The sequence below is a fragment of the Scedosporium apiospermum genome (assembly GCF_000732125.1).
Source record: "Scedosporium apiospermum strain IHEM 14462 chromosome Unknown SEQ_SAPIO_0132, whole genome shotgun sequence".
Taxonomy (NCBI): domain Eukaryota; kingdom Fungi; phylum Ascomycota; class Sordariomycetes; order Microascales; family Microascaceae; genus Scedosporium; species Scedosporium apiospermum.
In genome coordinates, this window is record NW_015971833.1 from 1,030,210 (window position 1) to 1,050,947 (window position 20,738).

The 20,738-nt window shown below is 50.9% G+C and overlaps 2 protein-coding genes and 3 pseudogenes across 2 annotated transcripts; 2 read left to right on the forward strand and 3 right to left on the reverse strand.

Moving 5' to 3' along the window:
* Nucleotides 1-3,572: 3,572 nt before the first annotated feature.
* Nucleotides 3,573-7,208, forward strand: SAPIO_CDS9015 (uncharacterized protein; the record flags this gene model as incomplete). The annotated part of the gene is made up of 6 exons (XM_016790522.1): nucleotides 3,573-3,780; nucleotides 3,849-4,181; nucleotides 4,713-4,742; nucleotides 4,816-4,845; nucleotides 5,473-5,486; nucleotides 5,577-7,208. The coding sequence occupies 6 exons, from the start codon at nucleotides 3,573-3,575 to the stop codon at nucleotides 7,206-7,208; spliced, it is 2,247 nt and encodes a 748-aa protein (XP_016639825.1).
* Nucleotides 7,209-12,121: 4,913 nt separating this feature from the next.
* SAPIO_CDS9016 lies at nucleotides 12,122-14,107 on the forward strand (annotated as a pseudogene; the record flags this gene model as incomplete).
* A 1,811-nt stretch (nucleotides 14,108-15,918) lies between these two features.
* SAPIO_CDS9017 lies at nucleotides 15,919-16,728 on the reverse strand (annotated as a pseudogene; the record flags this gene model as incomplete).
* An 894-nt stretch (nucleotides 16,729-17,622) lies between these two features.
* SAPIO_CDS9018 lies at nucleotides 17,623-18,414 on the reverse strand (annotated as a pseudogene; the record flags this gene model as incomplete).
* Nucleotides 18,415-19,818: 1,404 nt separating this feature from the next.
* On the reverse strand, nucleotides 19,819-20,582 carry SAPIO_CDS9019 (uncharacterized protein; the record flags this gene model as incomplete). The annotated part of the gene is made up of 3 exons (XM_016790523.1): nucleotides 19,819-19,906; nucleotides 20,017-20,362; nucleotides 20,576-20,582. 3 exons carry the CDS (start codon nucleotides 20,580-20,582, stop codon nucleotides 19,819-19,821), a joined length of 441 nt encoding a protein of 146 aa, XP_016639826.1.
* Nucleotides 20,583-20,738: the final 156 nt, after the last annotated feature.

A 20,738-nucleotide genomic window follows, 5' to 3' on the forward strand; every position in this document is an offset into this window, starting at 1 on the left:
TAATGTCGTGCGGGCCGAAGAATCTCATTTTCTGGAGTTTAAGATCTCTAGAGTCGGTCTATTCATTCCCAATCCAGGGACGTCCGCTTCAATTCGCATTCATGAGTAATACTGAGCTCCTTGGGTCGCTCCAACCGTATCAGGTTGTAAAATGGTTAGTGCCAAGTGCCAACAAAAACTATTATTCAATGACTTTTAGACTGACTCCTACGAAGGGATCTGGATACTGGCAGACAGGAGTCGGTATCGTGGGCCGAGCGGGGCGATATGCACAACGAATCCTTGGACTCACCCCGGACTATTCCGGAAGTACCACCCTCCCGCGCGGCTTTCATGACAGCTACAGATGAAGTGCTTCTCGCTGTCGGGTATCGGATTCACCCTATTCATATATGGAATGTCTTGGACCTCCAACTCCTAGGAACCTGTTCTCTCGAGGGGATTAATGGCATTGACGACATGACATTCAACCCAAACCCGGAAATCCCAGTTCTGGTCGTATCGTACAACGACGGTCGATTGTGTTTATTCAACTACCTAACCATGGCATCCGTGTTCACAAAATCGAATGCCTTTGCGATGTCACTCTCCTGTTCCCAAGATGGTCGAACCTTGGCAAGTGGTGAATGCGATGGGATAATCAACGTGTTCAACTTCGACAAAGACTCTGCTGGCCAGACTACTCTCGTCCCTATATACAGAGTGAAAACCCCGGACCACTTCATCAATCGTATAACGTTCAGTCCCGATGGGCTTCGTATTCTAGATTTACAGAGCCGACAATGCCAAGTATGGTCACCCGCGGCTCTCGTCCGGAACAACAACGAATCACAGAGCGCGAGTAAGGCGTTGACACTTGCACCTACTACGAAACGGGTGTTTGGCATCTCACTTGGTCCTGACATTACTAGCCCGCTTTCCGTGTCAAGTGATGGGCAGTACATTATTGTGGGTAAAAGCGGAGGTGTTTCGCTATTCTCTACAGAGGACGGGAGGGATCTCGGTGTTCTCTACCAACATTCTGGACGAGTGTCCGTCAAGAGAGTTGTGATTAGGGAAGCACACAACTTGGTCATTTCCGCCGATGATTTCAGCGACGTACTTGTCGCTGAGCTGCCCATGCCGCTATCAAACCTCGCTGCTGATTCTAAACTGCATCGACAAAAATTACCTCCTTCGCGAATCTTGCTCAGTCAACGGGCAGGTGTTGCCGTGAGGCATCTACTTGTCAACGAGTCTGCAGATCGCATTCTCATCATTAGTCGCAAGGTTACACTGCTTTGGGAGCTGCCGTCTGGTCGACAAGTCTCGAAGCATAACCCTTCGAGCGACCAGGAATCTACGTCACAGAGTCCGCCTAACTCTGAATCCGCGAACAAGTTGACAGCATTCCAGCATCCGAAAAACGGGGCTTGGTTCGTTATCGTGGCAGGAGACATTGCTCGCATCTTTAACTGGGAGGATCATGCCGAACTGACGGCCAAGCAAGGCATACAGTTGCAGCGGGCTAAAATCCCAAGCTCCCGCGTCCGCCGTCATGACTCGAAAGTTGACCAAACTATAAGTCAACAATTCTCAAACCTATCTCGACTTCCGCCGGTCTTATTTTACCACACCGGGCCTCAGGTAGTCGTTGAGTCGTTACGATATTCCAAGTGGGGATCTCTTTGCTTTACAGTTTGGCCGACTGCAGTCTTCGACCCTGCCTCATCTGTGGCAAAGCCCTTGGCAGATGAAAATCTATCAACCATTACCCCAATGATATCAGCCGTTGTGGGTATCTTGGGGACGTCTACTCTAGTATTTCTTGACAACGACATGTGGGTCTGTAGCGCGAACCTTGAAACTCTTGGGGACGGCGCTATCCCCGAGACAGGGCGATCCCCACCACTGACTGCTCATGCCCAGCGGCATTTCTTTGCGCTCAGCGAGTGGCGGGAAGCGGGCAAAGGTTTGAATTGTACTCTAGTCAATGTCCCAAGGGCTGCTTCAGTCGGGAGCAAGGCGGGAGATGTTGCATTCGCGCACGGTCACAGGTTAATTGTTGTGAAGGAGGGGTTTAAGTTTGCTGAGAATGTTATTGCTGTCTCAAGAGAAGAGATGAATACGGACCATGACAATGGAGTGGAAACTCACAGGGGTCGAATCAACCAGGGTGGGCAAAGCAGCTGGGTAGCGGTATCTGAGAGTATTGATGGGTAGACTATCATATCGAATGCGACTTGAAGTTTCCGATCGATCAGAAAGCCGGTATACATCCAGGAGTATATTACAGGGCAGAGTCCTTATATCACAATTATCTACATTGGTTCGGGAACGTGAAACAATCCTTTTAATGATGATCTTGCCCGGGGATTCTTCATCCTGGAGAAACAGGCAGGTGAAAGAATTCCTAAACATATTTTCCTTCCAGGTTCCAGATCTAAATTGCGAGAAGAAAGGGAAGGGAAGAAAAAAGTCAAAACCTAAAATAGATAATGCGCATAAATAAAGGGGGAAAAGAAAAGAAAAAGGAAAAGAAAAAGAAAAAAGCTCGCTCGCGGGTTGCTCCCAGGATCGAACCCCGTTTGCTTCCCACGAGCTACGAAAATTGCAACTTTCTAACCTTCTGAGCGCTCCAATGACCACTTGGCCACTGACCGTACTGTCACCACTGCTTGAGCTGCTCGGTCGGAAGTTGTTGCCATCTCACCATACATAAAGTTATGCGTGAGGAGCTGTACAATCGAGGAAAGACCAGATGGGTGTGGGCCCCTTCCCTGGAGTTGGCCTGCAGCATACGTTCTCATAATTAATTCTCGGCTACCTAAAATGATCAACAACCGGGGTGGAGCATTTTGATGTAGGAGTGATGTCGATTGTCGAATCACTTTAGCTATGTCTTCAGTATGAAAGATTAGAGTTTTAACCAAGGCCAGCTCGAGAAGGTTGTTGCTGGCATTATGGTTGCAGTTCTGCCAACGGCTATTCCAAAACCGTTCTGCGGCATGAAGCTAAGTGTTTCGGGCAACATGGGCGTTGAAGGGCGTCGAACTCTCGATAGGGAGTGAAGGCTCAGCCCAACTTAGCTTGACCTCGCTTCCATCGCGAGCAACCACGGAGCACGAGTCGTCGGTACACCGCTTTTCGTTATTACTGGTCGCAGCCATGTCCTGAAAATCTGCCTGCGCAGCACTAGGTCCGACGATTGGCTACTTTGCATCTTCCACATCCTCCTCTCGACGTACCAGGGATTCTGAGGATAGTGACAAGGAGGTGCAGTATGAAGTACTCATACATGCAAACAACATTAAATCACTAAATTGCGCAAGGTACTACTACTCTTCCTACTGAGCCTGGTCATCATGCAGCCCAAGCCTGATCCCAGTTACCGATCAGCTCTCCGATTGGACCCTCGTCTGGGGCCCCTTGGCAATTTTGCTCCACCGATAATGCCTGCGATTGGCTGAAGCTCTTCGGCTTCGTGTAACGAAGCCTGCCTCATCGCAGTATATAGAGGCAGGTTTGTCCCTCGTCCCAGAGCATTTCCCGCCCGTTTATCATTAAGAAATCAAGCCTATTGACTCAATAAGATGAACTTCTTCAATATTCCCGAATACCCCTTTCCCCCTTTTGTCGAAGGTGATGAACACCTCAATCATACCGAAGCGCCGCCGCCACATACTGGACCCTCCCCCAGTGCGGACTTCGATCCGATGACACTCGACTTGTCCGAGGTTGCGTTTCTGCAAGAGGCTGATTCAGCTGTGGTTCAAGATTTCATGGACCTCGACAGTAATTGTGCGTTGCTAATGGTTGCCGCGCCCCCGTGGAGGCTTGAGAGACTGACATGGCTGTATTCCGTACAGCGAATATCCCGACCTTGGAAGATCCCTTTATAGAATCGAATACTGAAGCTCCGATGAACTACTTGGGCCCGCAAGCAATGCATCCACTTCCCTTTTCGTCATTCCCCTTCCCGGAGGCTGGAGGAAGTTGGCTGGGAAGCATGAACGCACTCGATGTGGGGATGTTGGCCGCTGAGCCGATGGATATTGGCGAGGCTGATCTTACCTTCATGCCTTTACCTCCTACGTACAGTGATATCGCTGGACACGCGTTTCAGCCACCTGTGGACAGTTTTGATCCGACATTGGTTCTCAACACAGGGCCTCAAGAACCGGTGGTGGCCCAACATCTTGGTACGTTTAAATTTGCTAGCCATCAACTCTTTTTATACTCAGGATTAACGGCCTTGGTCAGACAACGTCCGCCTCCCAACTATGATGGTCAACTCAGATGAGGGAGCTTTTAACCAGCCCGATCCCGACGCAATAATGGTTCTTGGGCCACCCTTGATAGGGGATACTTCAAGTGACGAGATACCTCATAGGATTTCCACACCAGTAGGCCAGGTGATGCCACAGAAAGATCCACTTCCCAGACAGCACAAACCCTTACTGGCTGCTAGAAGGGGTGGGAGATGTGGCCCCCTTTCCGTAGCTCAGAAAAAATCACAGAAGGAAGCGCGGGAGAGAGGCGTGTGCATTCGTTGCCGAAAATCAAGAATCAAGGTGCGTTAAGGTCTAGACTCCCTTCCGCTTTCATTCCATGCCCCCTACTGATGGATGTTATTTCCTAGTGCGCTGGAGGCATCCCTTGTAATGGCTGCCTATCCAGTTCGAAAAATTCTAGAATCTGGCGGGGGCCATGTACCAAGGCTGACTTCTTAGAGATCGTTGAATGCGGATCCGTCTTTAGCGGTAAGTTGTTAGCCGACTCCCTACTGACAAATTGTTTTCTGATTCTGATGTATTCCTACTCTTTATCATCCAGACATTGCCCAAAGCCAGTCCGGGATTCTTGGTACGGATGAATCGATGGTCAGAATCCAGTTCGACTTGATGAGCAGGCTTGGAGAACAAAATAGATCTCTTCCTGGTACTCTTTTCCCGTTTGAAATACCATGTTTCCTAATATGGAGATTTGGTGCAATCGGGGTTCGGCAGCTTTTCTTCTCAAGCGCTGGGGATGCATTTGAAAAGCCAAATGCGTCCAAACTCGGAGAAACAGAGAAAAAGCTCGTCGAACTTGACCCTTTGGGAAGGCTTGTTGCATTCCCAGTAGGTCTGCAGGACCCAGAGAAGGATCATTGGATTGTGAGTTGTTCTGAAATACTCCGAGAGCGATGCCGAACTGACTTTAAGCATAAGCGCACTGCTTGTTTGTTTTGCAGCCTCCCAGGAAGCCCTGGAGCCGCCTTTTTTGATTGCGGACTTCCGACTCTCCGTCGCCTATTACCTGCGAATATTCATTGCAGGAACGTGACCGTCATGGAGGAAACGGTCAAGTCGCTGACCTGGTTCAGCCGCCGATATGTCGAGCTCTGCTTGTTCCGCTTCTTGCAATCGGAGGCTAATAGTGGCGGGAAGGTTTCTGAGGGGCGAGGAACATACGTCTTGTGTATGATGGTCGTTTTAATCACGTTGTCAGTAAATGGCTGGAAGGTATGTTCACGGAACCCTCCCCATTCTTGCGATCCATTTTCAATTCATCAATTTCTTCCAATCTCTCACTAATAACGCTCTCTCTGCCAGGCTGAGATCACAGCTCCTGATTCCGCCAAAGCTGACTTTATTGATCGACTGAAGCGTGTTCGCATGGCGCTTTGGATCTATATTTCCATTTCGATTGACAAACTTCCGGCCTGGACGAACTTCTGGCAGTCCTCTCTACCCAAAGAGCTCAACGCTTTGCATTTGACGACTCTTTTTCAAGATAGCCTGACAGAGTTTGACACCGAGGTGAATAATATCGGAGAAACGGCTGCCAACCGCTTGATAGAATGTGGCGCGTCTCTCTCTCTCGCCGCGGCTCTGGGCGAACGCCCACGGCAGCATATTGATACCGTATCTCGAGATATTCCGGAGACGATGGAAAGCGATAATATTGCCAAGGCGGTCCGGGAAATTGCTCATATGGCTACTTTCTATCCAAAACAGCTATCCGATCTTGGAATGAGGTGCGAGGGAGTGTTGTCGGGCGGTGTCATTACCGCGAAAACAGAGAAACAACAACGGATAGCCGCTCTCCGCGTGTTCGGATTTACCGCATTCTACGCATTCAGGCACGTAGAGCATTCAACCGTCCTAATAACCAGGACTCTTCTATCCCTCCTTTTGATGGTCCGCACACGATATCGTGACATAGGCGAGTATCAAACATCAAGAACAGCCGGTAGCGAGGAGCTCCTCACCAACGACACTTCGCAGATCGGTGCAGCTCTAAATACGAAGGACGACTTGATACCCCTTATCTTGGATGTGATAGCCAAATGTCCAACCACGTCCGACAATATCCAGCTGGACGGCACTGCCAAGGAGCGCCTGCTGGAGCTACGTATCTCAAAGCCCCGATCTGGGAAGCGCTGGATGGAATTGAAGAGCACGCTTGGAGAGGGAATTTTATTGGCAGGGAGCCCCTTGGCGTGGGGCGCACTTCCAATTTCGAGGTCCCCATTTCTCCAATTTGACATCCTTCCAGCCGTTGAACACGGGACCGATGATGAGTTTTCTCAGTTGAAGGACCTCCTCCTATCAACTAAATTCTCATGGCTGAAGACAATGTGCTCAAGGTTCGGCGGACTCGTTCTCCGCTTCAAGACCCTTGATCCCAATCTGGGATTGGCTGAGTGGCAAGCCCTCCAGGGAGAAGTGTCTGAGACAGTCGAAAGAGCTTTTGGGGGCCTATCTCTGCTTCGTGAAGCAGCAGCTGAGTCGTCGGCGAGAAGGGGCCATGCTGGCCAAGCTCTTCCCATGCTCCTCGATTATTTGCCTCAACCAGAGGAACTAAGCGAGCAGGCTAGGAGGATGCGGGATATGCTTGTGACGAGCATTCGAGACGCCATACTACAACTTGGTGAGGAGGACGAGATGGGGGACTGGGATGCCGAGCTAGGGCTCATGAAGGAGGCGTTGGACAAGGCCTCAGACAAATTCCTAGAAGCCTATCGCTCGTCTCTAAATGAGGGAAAAGTTAGCGAGGAGTGCGCAGTTAACATCACGAGGGTACGGCTTCGCCGAGCTACGGACATGTTCTGCGAGATAGTTTTAGACATCTGGAAATCAGCTTTTCTATCATCGAGCGCCGAGAAGGAAGGCGGATTTTGCGCACAGGCGGAAAGGATAAAATCGGATTTGGTCCCGGCTTTTACTAAAATCTTTTTCTAAATCAATGTCATGATAGATAGGTAAGGCAGATAAGTAGTATTGATAATATCGGTTAAGAAGTACTTATTTAAGCATAGAAATATAGTTATTGCTAAGCGATGTAAAGCGCGATAGGGGAACAGGCCAAAGTTATACGTAAATATAATAGTAAAGATGATGTGTGTTCTTTCTGACATGGCGGCGAGTGGAATTGCTGTCTGTGGGCTGCGTGCCCCGTAGCAGTAGCTGCTGGCATGGGGCACCCTGTTTCCAGTAACAGTGCCCCTCGGTAGCAAAAAGAAGTAGCTGATGCCGCTTAGCTTATACTAGAATCTGAGGGAAGAAAAGACTACTAAATAGTATTCTCTTTAAGATGATGCTGCTAGTTAGCAAGAAATTGGCGGTGCTTTTCCTCGGATTCCTCGAATATCTGCTATATTTCTGCTCTAATGGAGCTCGCTGCTAGCTGAACTGGCAGTGAAATAGCTGGCTTGGCTGGCTTTGCAATGATGGCCGGCTTCCGTTTTTGAGCCTACTACCGGCGCTTTTACACTAGGATCAAATACTAGACAACTTTCTATAAAATAAACCATTTTAAGAAGCGCCGGGTCCGTTGCGAAAACCTACTAAGGTGATTAAAATACTATGACCACTTAGGAGTATATCTACGTGAACTACTGCCTCCTATAGCAACTCTAGATAGGGCAAATTTCAAGTGCGTGGGAATAAAATGGTTAGCAATATCTGCCCGGAGGCCCTGGAGGCGACCGTTGGAGGTGCAGTGGATCTATACTAAAAGTCAATTCCCATGATAGATTCAAGCACAAGGCTCGCCAGTGTTAAATTCAAACAAGGACAAGGAAGATGCTGCGTCGCCGACAAGCGGCGCTTGATGGAAGTCCCATTGGGTGCCCGCCACTCCCTTGGAGGTATTCGATATCCCAAAACAAACATCGCATCTAGATCATGACGCTCGCAACGTAGAGTGTGAGGAGGTGCTTTTCCACGGAATGGCCAATTTCTGGGACTTCGCCGTACGGCGTTTCCGTCACCTCCTTGACATCGCAAGGCTAACGGCCGGCGCTGGCCCCTACATCGAACCCGACATGATATTTCTCCGGCCTCACACCGTCGCAGATGCCGTCGTATCCTACGCGCGCTTTGTGAAAACCCGCACACATTATTTCCCTTTGCATACTTCAGCGTGCTTTTCGAGGCGATGGAGTCGAGGTTTTGATTTCTGGAAGGGTGGGCAGGTAGCTTGTTGCGGATGCCGCTTTCAGGTCGGCGCGTTATGGGGAGTTTGGGGAGTTGATGGATGGCCGGACGAGCAGGTATTGGGACAACAGCCCCTTGCATTACGTACTAATTGCCCTATTTTATTTCAGTTCCCGTACTCGTAACTAAAGAAGGCAAGAAGATATTGTTTTTGACTTCTGTCAATCTAAAGGGCTGGTATTTAACAGCTCCTGACGGCGACGTAGCCCAGTAGTAGACTTCCTGAAGTGATCCAAACACTAGAAATCGCAAACGCTCCCTGGACATCTCCCTTGAAGATGGTCCACAAAACGCCAAATATAAGGCTGCCTGTTAGCAATAGGAAAACGACGACGAAATAAATAGACCTCCAGTGCCAGCCCTCCTCGAAACGAAGGCCCCAGCCTAATGCGGATTCCTCGTGAGACGCTGAGAGACGGCCGCACACCCGCTTGGGTAGTTGATTGTAGATTGTCTTCTGAGATTCGGAGAGGCAGTGGGGGCTTTTGAAATAATGAATCAGGTAGTTGCTTCCGAAGACAGGAATATGCTTGGGCTTTTGCTCCGGCGAGGGGCGACACCGGTATTCCTCGCCTATCCTCTCCAGCGGGGGCAGGCATACGCAGTCTAACGCACACGACTTATCATGCACGTAGACTTAAGCGAACTGACTAGAATCAACCTCGAACTAGAACTTCCATTAGTAGTCCATCTACTATTGCCCAGAAGCAACGGCTGTGTAAGACATTGTGTGACAGGGACATTTACATACTCTGCTGACGAAGATTTGCGAAACATGGCGTAACTTGAGCCAAGAAAGTACGTGCCTGTGCTTGTAATACTCTTCCTTCAGGAACAAAACTAGGTCATAGTCGGTGCTGATGTGCTGTAGATGTTCTTGGCGAAGTCTGGTTCCACTTTCATCATTGGTAATACAGTATAAAAGATGGAAGGATATCTTTCTGGCTGCTTTTCAGGCTGTCGGTGTGGTGTTGAAGGGTATGTAGCGGTAATGCGCCATCTTCATCGGAAGTCCAACCACACATTGACCAGAGCACATGCTTCAAGAATTTGTTGGCACGTCCGATACTTTCCGCCAAGTTCCTCGTATGCTGCTTGGCTGTCCGAGTGTCATTGGTGGACCTCAGCTCAGCTTCCAATGTATGCAAAGCGCCGGGTTCAAGTTCTGTGAAGTCATCGTAAAGGGATGTGCCACATTTCTGCGGCGCCATTAATAATAAGAACATCTGGGTTCGAACATATTGCTACTTACGCAGGTCCATCTAACACGGCCTTTGCCTGGAGGAAGGGCCGGTTCCCACAATGCTGTTGGGAGAAACCAGAAAGCGTAGTCGACGAAATCGGGAAGAGAAGACGTGAAAAGCCCTTGGGCTATTAGTTATGAACGTGGGGTGCTTCGGACTTCTCCATACTCACCTGACAGCTTCTGCACTCGTCTTGTAGCCTTCGTCGATATAGGTTATTTGTCTCCGAATGGCTCGCAGCTCCGCCTCCGGGCGCTTCTTCTTCCAGCTGCCTCTTACGTGGCGAGATAAAATTCCTCAGTCCGGTTTTTAGGTTCTCAAGAGGGGCCCCTGATCTCAAGAACTCCTTGACCTCTTCCAAAGCCGTCATAATCAAATTTTCGTCGGTTCCCGGTTCTAGAGATATCTCAGAAGTATCATCATTCTCCGATTTGCTGCTTTTTGCCTTGTTATCTTGTTCCCCAGTACGGTTTTCCCGGAGATCCGAACCGAGTCCAACGTCACCCGAAGTATGATAGTGCTCTTGCAGAGCCTCGAGATAATCGTTGAGTCTTTTTTGCCTCCATGATTTTTCGTTTGGGTCATCGGGCTTTAGAAAGCTCTTGTAAAAGGGCTCTGGCTGAAGTTGCCGTCGCACATTCTCGGAAATATACGGCGCACTCTTCTCGATCAGTTTAACGGTCTCTCGGAGTACTCTATTGTCAGCAGCTACAAGTAGCTCTCGCGAAAAATCGACCAGCAGCCTTCGAAAGTTTCTCTCTAGTCTATCGCCGCCGATATTTGGATCTTCGATCGCGGCAGTGAAGAGCTGCTTTAGATCGATATCGCATAGAAAGAACTCGACGATCCCGTCTTTTGCAGAATTTATATTCTCCCACGAGACTTTCGACAACCCAAATTCGTCGCTCGCAGGCTTAAACGATGCCTGGTCGAAACTTTCCGGCTGGGAGCCCAATTCCGAACGTCCGATGTCCTTTTCTTTTCCCCTAGAGAGCCGCTCCAACATTCTTCTCCGCTTCACCCAGTTTGCCCCGAGATTTGTTGAGAAGGCCCAACATGCGGACAGCGTCGAGCGTAGATGGGTGATAAGGACCCCATCTCCTCTCATATCCCTCTAATGCCAATGCGAACATCACCTCTGCCTCATCGAGTCTTTGCCATACGTTGTTGACGGGCGGCGACGGGGATGGTGAATCGGTTACTGAGAATGCCTCCACAAACTCTCTCCGATATCCAATCTAGCATTTACGAAGTCTACTCCCATTACTTAATTTGATACGCACTAATTATATCCTCAAGTGCTGTAATACTCTTCGATATCATCTCCCTCTACCACTAATAGAGCCTCAGCTATCCGCCTCAATAGGGTCGTCGCACGAAGAAGCCATCGAGTAGTGTCGGTGACAGCCGGGGGTTTGTGAGGGCCATCACTGCCAATCAGCCTCCGCGGGCGCTGTTACGCTCCAACTACACTCCGACCGACACGGTTGCCCGAAATCTCGATTTACAGCCAATAATCGACTTTGTAACGTGAAATACTAGAACTGCCCCTCCATGCGCATTAGCTGGCCCCGGCCAGTCAGTAGCCAATTGCGGCGACCTTCACATCGATTTATGTGCAGGATCTATGAGGAAGGGCGACTTCGAGACACGGAATGTTTCACTCCGCCAACCCCGCCTGTGATTCTGGGCCGAGACGCCTTCATTCTTCAGGCCTCACAGGAGAGAGCTTCACACTTGTGTGGACGGAAGGAGGCAGGTGCCTGGCCACAATGGTTCGAGTGTCCTATTTTTTTCTTCTTTTTCTTTTTTTAGCACGTATCCACTTCTGTGTTGCAGCATTGCTGGAGGCTTCCATCACATCATCTGGTCTCTTATCTGGCCCATAACGATGGTATGGCTGATGGAGACGATTGCGCCAGTTCTAAGCCTCCCCACCATCACGGCCGACGCGAGCTCTGGCTCGCCGTTGGTCCCCGGTTGGAAGTGCGTGCCCACGCTCCCATGCTGGACGCAACGGTCTCCTTTTCCTTTCCCTCGCACTGCATATCAGCCCCCCACCTACAGGATTCAAAAGGACCAAGAAGCACCCTGGCACATAATCAACCATATTAACCGAATGCAAGAAGCCACACCCGCGGCATAGCCGAGTGGCTCTGCTCTGTGTTGGTTCTGTGTTGGTTCTGTGTCTGTCTGGTGGCCTAGAAATTGCACCAACAGCTCAGACAGGAAGAATGCCTGGGGGTGTGGCCTACAAGAGACCACCTACCAGGGAGGCCGCTAGCTACGTATTCATTAGAAGCAACAGCGCCTTGACGGCTAGTATAAGATGGACGGGGGGGATTACGTCCACGATTGCTCGATTCCTCGTTGGCCAGGAAACTGTCAGGTCACTTGACATCAACTACCAACATGGCCAGTCTAAATTCTTCTTTCCTTGTCCCTGCTCAAAGGGACGACACTTTCGTGTTCCGGTCCGGCAGCCGGCTGCGTCAGCTCTTAGAACTATCTCAACCCTATAGAAAGTGCCTTGCTTATGCCCCATATGCTCGAAATGCACCCCACTGCTCCCGCCCCATCAACCGGGCTAAACAGGCCAGGGTACCCGGACTCCTAGACGAACTGCGCCAAGCGCAAATTCCCTCACGGCAAGCAGGCCGCCTTTTGGAAGAGCTGTCTCATTGCGCCGTTTGCGGAATCACCGGCTGGCACCAGAACAAAGCCCACGAAGTCTACGACGAATGGTTCGAAAAGATCTGGGACGAGTACCTTCGCGCGTCTGGACTCGATCCCAATCTATATGGCTTCATGCCTAGAGCATTTACAAGGCAGCTCTGGATGTCTGAGCTTGCGGAGGCGCGGGCCGAGATTGAGGACCTAGAAAGCGAGTTCGAAAGCGAATTCGAAAGCGAGTCCGAAAGCGAGTCCGAAAGCGATGACGATAGCGAGAGTGAAGGTGAACCTGAAGCTGCGGATGAAAGCGATACAACTCAGGAAGATGTGCCCGACTCGGATTATGTACATGTTCTTACCCCCGGTTCCAGCTCATCTGCGGCATCTACGACCTCCACCGAATATTTACAACCGAATACTCCTCCCCTTGCACCGCTAGAACCAACGAACCGAATTGCCGTGTACCACGACCCCGAGCCGGACCCTCCTGCCGAGGATCTTGGGTCTGCGAGGGCCACAGCCGCGTCTGCCAACGTTCACAACGCTCTCCAGGACCGAGATCCCAATATCCCAATTCGCTCTGCTACGGAACGGCCCGGAGGGGAAGCCCAACCCTCCCCGTGTCCTAATGCTTCCACTAATGGAAGCCAGCCAGCTGATGGGCCCACCACCCACAGCTCTTCTCGCCAGTTGCCCGATACAGGGCCGTCATCAACACGCACTGAGACTCTTCCAAATACCACGGCTGGCGCTGATACGCAAAGAAGGGAAAGCCTCGCGGGAGATTCCGTAGAGATTACGGACGATTCATCTCTCAACATCGTGATAAATTTTGAAGAGCCTGACGAGTTGCCGTCCGGGGAGGAAGGACAAGAAAGCGCGCCAACTAGCGACACCACCCAAGCTGACCATACTTCTCCATCTCAAAATCCGCCAGATGACGAAGAAACCACTGACCGTACCCTTGATGCTGGTCTTATGCGCCTTCTGGATAATTTCGTTGAAAGTCCAGAGCAATTCGGCCCTAGGGATACCACTACACACATTTCTCGCAACCAGTTCCATCGCATGGCCTCGCAACTCGGCCCACTACCTCTCCTCAAGACCCTGCTGAACGAGATGACCCAGACTGTCTCAGCTAAATCCCTCAAACCAGGCTACATCTATGCCTTCAGACGCCCCTCGCTGCCTGGATACCTCAAAATTGGCTACACATCGGACGAGGTAGTCGGCTCACGTCCGCGTCCAGACCCCGTCAACAATCGCCTCGCAAAATGGGACGCAACCTGCGGCTATCCGGTTGTCGAAGTTTTCCGCGTATGGATACCCCAGGCCGCGAAACGCATAGAAACCCTAATCCACAAGACATTACACGAATACCGGCGCATAGAGCATTGCGCAAGGTGTTCCCGCAATGCCAACCGCTCAGCAAGTGGTGAACCGGAGGTCAGGAGAGATGTTACGCACCAGGAATGGTTCGTGGTCGAGGAGCAAACGGCGCGCGAAGCTGTCGAGATGTGGCGTCTTTTTAGCGAAGAGAGGCCCTACGACAAATGGGGAAGACTGGGAGAGTTTTGGTCCGAACTGGTACGGGAGGAGAGGGAGAGCCTCGGAGAGGGAGACTCGGTGGCTGCTTGGGTAGGCTTGATGCCGCGTCGAAAAGAAGAGTATCGAAGACAATTATTAAGGGAGATTCCGGGGTCGCTTGTTCGATTACAGATTTGATATCGGATTTCAGGTTTCCATGGCGTCTTTCCTATCTATCCTGCTAATAGACGTTGTTAACCACGATATACTCTATACTTAAGTGACAGTACATCTGTTGCCTTTGTGAAGATATCCTTCAGACCGGTCGACATCATAGGACTAAGTCAATTACGAGCGTGGTTGCCGTCGGAGGCTATCACTAGAGTCCAGATGCTTCAGGGCCAAGCACGAAGCTGGTTATTGAGTTGCTCCTAGCACCGAAGGACACTAGAGACTACTGGGTTTATGCGCTTGATATATTAAATCTATTACTTGGCTGAGTTTGTCGATGACTGCACTACGCTTCCTTCGGCCCATATTCCCTGAACCGCCTTTCCCTATCTAAACCTTGCGGGCCACAATAAATGGGCGACAATCGTTGCCCTTCGTCGCATGCAGCTCGTTCTCGACAATCTCAAAACCCCACAGCCTTAATCTGCTCGACCAACTCCGGTTCGCGAAATGACAATACGTTCGGTGCCAGGCTAAGGGCTGTAGGTCTGACAGAGGAATTGATAGACGGTGTTTGTGCTGTTGCCTCAGTGAGAGGCGACGTTTCCCTTCTGGTATGCACCGAAAGTCGTCAAGAACCATCTCCGTGTCGGCTACCAGATGATCGACACATTTACCAAGAAGTCCGTAAAGTTTCACTCGATCATCACAGGCGCCAAATACCCTGTCCATTTTCTTCAATGCCTTCCGTGTATTCAACTACTCATTTGGTGTTTACAGGAGGGTTAATGTAAGTGTGTAAGTGCTAGGTTGGTGCCGCTTCCAGATGAATAGTGTGTTTGCAATTTTCCGTGTGCTTTGGGGGCAATATCTATCAGGTTTATCGGCTTGGAGAACGCATTCTATGCTCCTCTCCTTTCTCTACCCTACTGGTAAAACAACCCCAAGCCAGTTTGCACGAATGGTTGCAGAGTCGGCCTAGGTTCTCTTTCCGCGTGGCATCGATCTATTCGTTTTTCTTCAGGGACATCTAGTAGCATCACCCTGGGCGTCAGCCTTAATCACTTGCGACTCAAGATGCCACCATCATTGTGGCGGGACGCCGTTGCGAACCATTTGGCGGCTTGTAATCGTCCCCTCCTTTGCCGGCATTCGTGCCCGATAATGATGGAAAGGAATATATGCACACGATGCCCTTGCTCCAGTAAAAGCATAGAATGCCCACCTCAGCCCTCTAAGGTAATACATTTATGCCAATCGCATAGTCTGGTTCGGAAGACCAAGCACCGAAACTAATATAGTCTAGCTGAAAGATATACACACCTGGAGCCAAACTTAATGTTCCGCAATACACAAACCCATTGCGCAAATCCAAGGCACCTTTTCCTTCGCAGGACAAACAAGCGAAGGAATGGAAATAAAAGACAAAATTAAAGTGAAATAAACCTAGAAGAAAGTACCAAAAAGAAACGTACAACACCGGGGATTCGCTGGTCGTCACCGACCCAACTACTAATCCGGCCCTTAGTGGCTTATCTATGGGAGAGCGGACGGGATCCCGAGCTTTCCACTAGGAATGGTCGTACGTACTGCTCTAGCTTGCCATAGCGGTATGTAAACCGTTTCCTATTCCCTACGGGAATAGGCGGGCTCCTGCTATATCTCGGATGTGTTGTAGTAGACTCTTACATGTACTCAGCAAGGCATTGGTCATTATTAAGGATGTCTGACATCGAATACAGCTCAAGATTGTAAACTAGGTAGGATGTTCATGGAAACTTAAATGACATACGAATTCGTACCCCCTGTCATCTCACACTTATTCCCTAACTCGGGATTTACCTCCCACAGTTCCGAGTTGCACAGACGGTAGTCTCATGGATGTAACGGATTTTCCCTCCCTCAACCCTAAGAAAATTGGTGCTTGGTGTACCGTCGGGCCGTGTAGTGTCGATGAACGGGAAATCGTTAAAGATGTCGACAGCACCCAGTTCCTCATCGATGACGTAGCGGCGATTCTCAATCTTAAACGGTTGAGGGAACTGGGGCATTTTGCATGTGTTGCCGTTCGCATTCGACTGGCCCGTGTACATGCCGCCCTCGAGCCGCGCACATGGGGTGCCGTAGGGCACGCTGACTTTTCCATCTCCCCAGCTATCGAGGTATGCATCTCCGGCTGCCTGGATGACCTCGCGAGTATCCCTCTGGTCCTCTGGGACGGGATCCCACTTCTCTTGCTGGGCCCATTTGAGGTGCCCCGCCGCATTGAATGCCCAGTCGCCGGTCTTCGCAACGATGGATTCGATGGAGGTTATCTTGTCGTCAGTGAAGACCAGCCGGGTGTCGATGACGTACGGATCCTTATTCGTGGCTGCCGACAGCTCCGTAAATGCGATACACTCGGTACTGTCATGGATGCTCCGGTCAAAGTCGATAGTGACGGCTGTGCTCAGCACGCCCGACTTGATGTCGACAGGCTCGTCGTTTTCGATATATTTGACATCGTCTGCTAGAGGTAGTAGGCTCGGGTCTCCTGCGGCTTGTGCCTTTACATATGCTGCCGAGGCCGCCTTCAGCAGCTCTCTATCGCAGGCTGCAGAGACCGCGGAGGCGAAACTCGCGCACGCTAGCAGGGTGGAGTAGATCATCGCTGGCTTCCACACTGGATCTAGATGGTGTAAGTGACTCGGAGAATATTTCGCATTTTGGTCCTATTGGAGTGGGTCATGGCCTTCTTTTCTACTTGTACCGAGAATGTGAGAGCGAGAATGCGGGGGCATCCCAGTTTTGCCTCAAGGTCATAATTTCCGCTTAAGAAACTATTATACAGCCGATGTACGGCACTTTCGACCCAGATTGAGTATTTTCGGAGTCTGTCCTGGGGGAATTGGGTCAGTATGGGCGGTTCTCAATGCGCGCCGTTGAAGAGCATCAATCAGATTTGCTTTGTTGAATTGTGATAGTTTAGCCGTAATCTTTGTTGGTGCCGGTCCCCGAACATTACCGGCCGGCATATGGATGGAAGACCAAAGAGGTGAAGAGATCGCCCCTACTTCACCAGCAGAATAGGTCGCCTGGCAAGACAAATCAGAGAACAGTGATTATTGTGTCTGTATCGCGTGAATCTAGAACAAGAGTCTTACAGCACTCCTTCAAGGTTATATAATAAGATCAGATCGTGATGCGAATCAATGCTGATTAATAGTGCGGTTGTACTTAAGCCCAGCTAATAATACGCTTATAACTTTGGAGAGAGGCTAACGTTAAAGTACTTTTATTCACCTCTTCGGAGCCCAGCAGATCACTTTAACCTGCGCGGAGATGAGAAAGGTGTGCGAGAGGTTCGCTGTTTCGGGTTCCAAGTTGTCGATACAAGATGTAGTGATGTGAAGTATAATATTTCAATAAGTGGAGGCAAAGATGGTAGCTAGGGATTATATGAAGACAAAAACGAAACTAAACCAAAACCACGCAAAATCGTTGACCCATCGCTCGAATGCACAAACCAAAGTCCGCAACGCTATATTGTTCCCCTCCAATCATCACTCGAGTTCACTGTCGTCGGCCTGGGTCTTCTGGAACTCAGGGCTGCAGACAATCTGGCTGACCTGCTGGGCAGGTTGCAGAGTCCACTCGGGTGAGTCGACGTCGCCATCAGCGAAGGTGGTCTTGGTACCACTATCGCCGCGGGTGACAATGATGTCTCGAGCCTCGGGGATGGAGACCTCAGCCTGGCTGCCGGCACCGAGGAGCTTGCACCGGAGAGCAGGGTCGACAAGGTCGCCGGTAATATCAAGAACGACGGTTTCGAAATTCGCCTTCTCCTTGACTTCGACGGAGTTCTCGACCACACCGGAGAGAGTGTACCTGATACCGGTCTCGGTGGACTGGTCCTGGAGAAGAACCTCGACCTGAAGACGTGGATCGGTGGGCTCGATCTTGGCAAAGTCCTGGTCGCAGGTGACCCTGCCGACAAGAGAAGGCGTCCGGAACTTCCAGGGGCCCTTGCCGCCATCGGAAAAGGTGACGTCAGTGTTGGCGCCACGGAGAATGACAATGGGCTCATCGTCGTTGTCGAGGATCTGGCAGCGGAGGTCCTCGTTGCGGACGTCATCACCGAGGACGAGCTCGACCTCGTTATAGGGACCCTGAGCGATGGAGGAGCTGGAGACGGGGTCGTTGCGGGGCTCGCGGCGGAAGTGGATGGACTTGTCTTTGACTTCATCGCCGCGGAGAATGACCTCGACGGAGCGGTCTGCGTTGATGTTGGATTGCGGGAGGGCCATGGCGCCGGAGGTGGCGAGAGCAGCAAGGAAGATGGTGATGTAGTGCATTTTGGATGTAATGATTGAAAGATAGAGGTCTCTTTAGTGACAGATATGGAAGTGACCAAGGAAGTCACAAAGGAAAAGAGAGTAGGAAAATTGTTTGAAGGCGCCTTATTTTTCCCTCTTTTTCTGCTTCGTTGTCCCAGATGGCGAGACAAAACAAGAACCATGCTTCGCGGGTGCGATCATTTTATAGTAGAGATGAGTCTACGATCTGGGAAACCACGATATCCTTCCACCCTCCCGTGTCAAGTTGTCTGGCTGCGATGCCAAGATGCCATCTCACGAAAATCCCACACGCCTTCTTCCTCGAAGCCAGGCGATGGGAATGGGAGTGCATGTGCGGCCCCCAATGTGTGCCATCAGCCTCTGCGCAGCTGCAGCACCACCGTCTAAAGATAGAGTTTTATGTCAGCGGTCGGTATTAGACCCGGGAGGCTAAGCTAGAGCGGGTGGCGCAGCAGGAACGCCATTGCTAACTGAACGACGTGGGATCGAACGAAATAAGAAACGGTTTCTAAATTCTAATTCGGGGTCTTAATATTAGCACTCGGAGTTTTTGGGAACCACGATCTTCAGGAAATCCTGGTCAGTGCAGCCGAGTTACGCCATAGGGCCAGCGATGAGAGGAAGATCCCATCCCTTCCTCTTGAAGCAACACAGCCCTACCAAGCACACTTATAGAACGGACAGCGGGCGAGCTGGCCCACTACTGGTCCGCCCCATTCGCCCCCACACCCGCGATCAGAACCAACATTGAAGTTGTGAATCCCACCTTCAGACGCAGGCGGCCCCCGCTCCGAGGCAACGTTAGGTCCGCCAGTCACATTTGGTCAGCGTGCTGTCTTCGGCGGACCTCCTTTCCAAAAATCGACGGAGTTTCAGCAAGAAAGTGTTCAATGTTGGATCCATCATTGGCTTGGGCGTTTTGGCCCCCGCCGAACTACCAACTGCTCGGCTGGGAATATTAAAATAGCCACCGAACGGCACCCACATTTCTTGGAGGGTGCCTTGGACATGCGCTGCGAAGGCTCCGCAGGAAGGACTGAAGAGCAGCAACTCGGCCCCTGAACCCAGAAACCGCCCCCAGAATGCATCCGCAAAACTTATAATTATAGACGTACGCGGCAGTGCTAGCTATTTTCACGTGGCTTGCCTTTTGTCTCTTCTGGTGGTTAGGAGAAGTTCACTTTTACGTGGATTCGTTGTGTGGATCAAGGTCCTCGTTGATCAGATTAAGTAGGATCAACGCCGATGATGGCTGAGGGATGACCAAAACTCAGGTTGCATATTCCACACCTTCGCCGTCTATTTAAGAAAATCTGTTTCTATTTCCATCATCTGAGATATACCAGCGATCATACAAGAATCCACGGAAGGCATGGTAGCACAAGCACTAGCCAAGTCGAACTAGAGAGCCCCCGAATGCCCTTTATCCCTGCATTTTCGGCAGACGCGCTTGTTTCCGTACTGGAAGTAGGTGTCGTTGGACTCGATCCTGGGTTGACAGTAGTCGTCGTAGCAGCGGCTGTCGCACCCGCCCACATGGTTGTTTCGCTCGCAGGGCAGCCAGAGGACGAGAGTTCTTGGCTGTAGCGAGCGTCTAACCAAGAAGCATCGATAACCGTGACCACACCGTCCTTTCCGGTGTACGGAGTAAACGGCTCGTCATGCAGCAGGTCTGCGTTGGCTGTTACGACCATCGGGAGCAAGTGGGCGATGCAGTAGCAGTTGCCATATGAAGTCGATTCCGTCTGTATGCTACCGCCTCGCTCGATCGTCTTGGAGCACGTGGCGCGGATACCCTCTTTCGCGCCCAGGCCACCCCCCAGCGCGCATTCCCAGGTAGTGGTGCTGTCATCGACCGAGTATGTCGTCGTTCCTCCCCAAACGGACCCCTGGGTGTGGTACACCTGGGCCGGGTAGATGCCGGCTTCGCGACACGCGTCGTTTTCTGGAGAGCGCGCAGTAGGACATGCCACTTGAAGAGAAGTTACCGGGTCCCCGGAGACGGACACGATGCTTATAACGGATGCCTCGAGGGAACGTGGTTCTGAGTCAGGGAGAAAGAATGTCCCGAGATGCTCATCGCCTTGAGCCACAGTTGGCGGGATTAGAAAGCTCGCCGTGGCTAAAAGAATTGCGAGAGCTGTCTCGACATGCATACCGAGCATCGTAATTACTCCGAATATGTGATGCTTTGATCTTTCGTGGCCAAACTAGTCGTGTTCAATGATTACGTATCTTCAGCAGCAAAGGCAGAGGCAAGCCCGTGTTTTGGGGGCAGCCGACCAGGGAGGTACTTATACACGGCTTCACATTTGGACTGG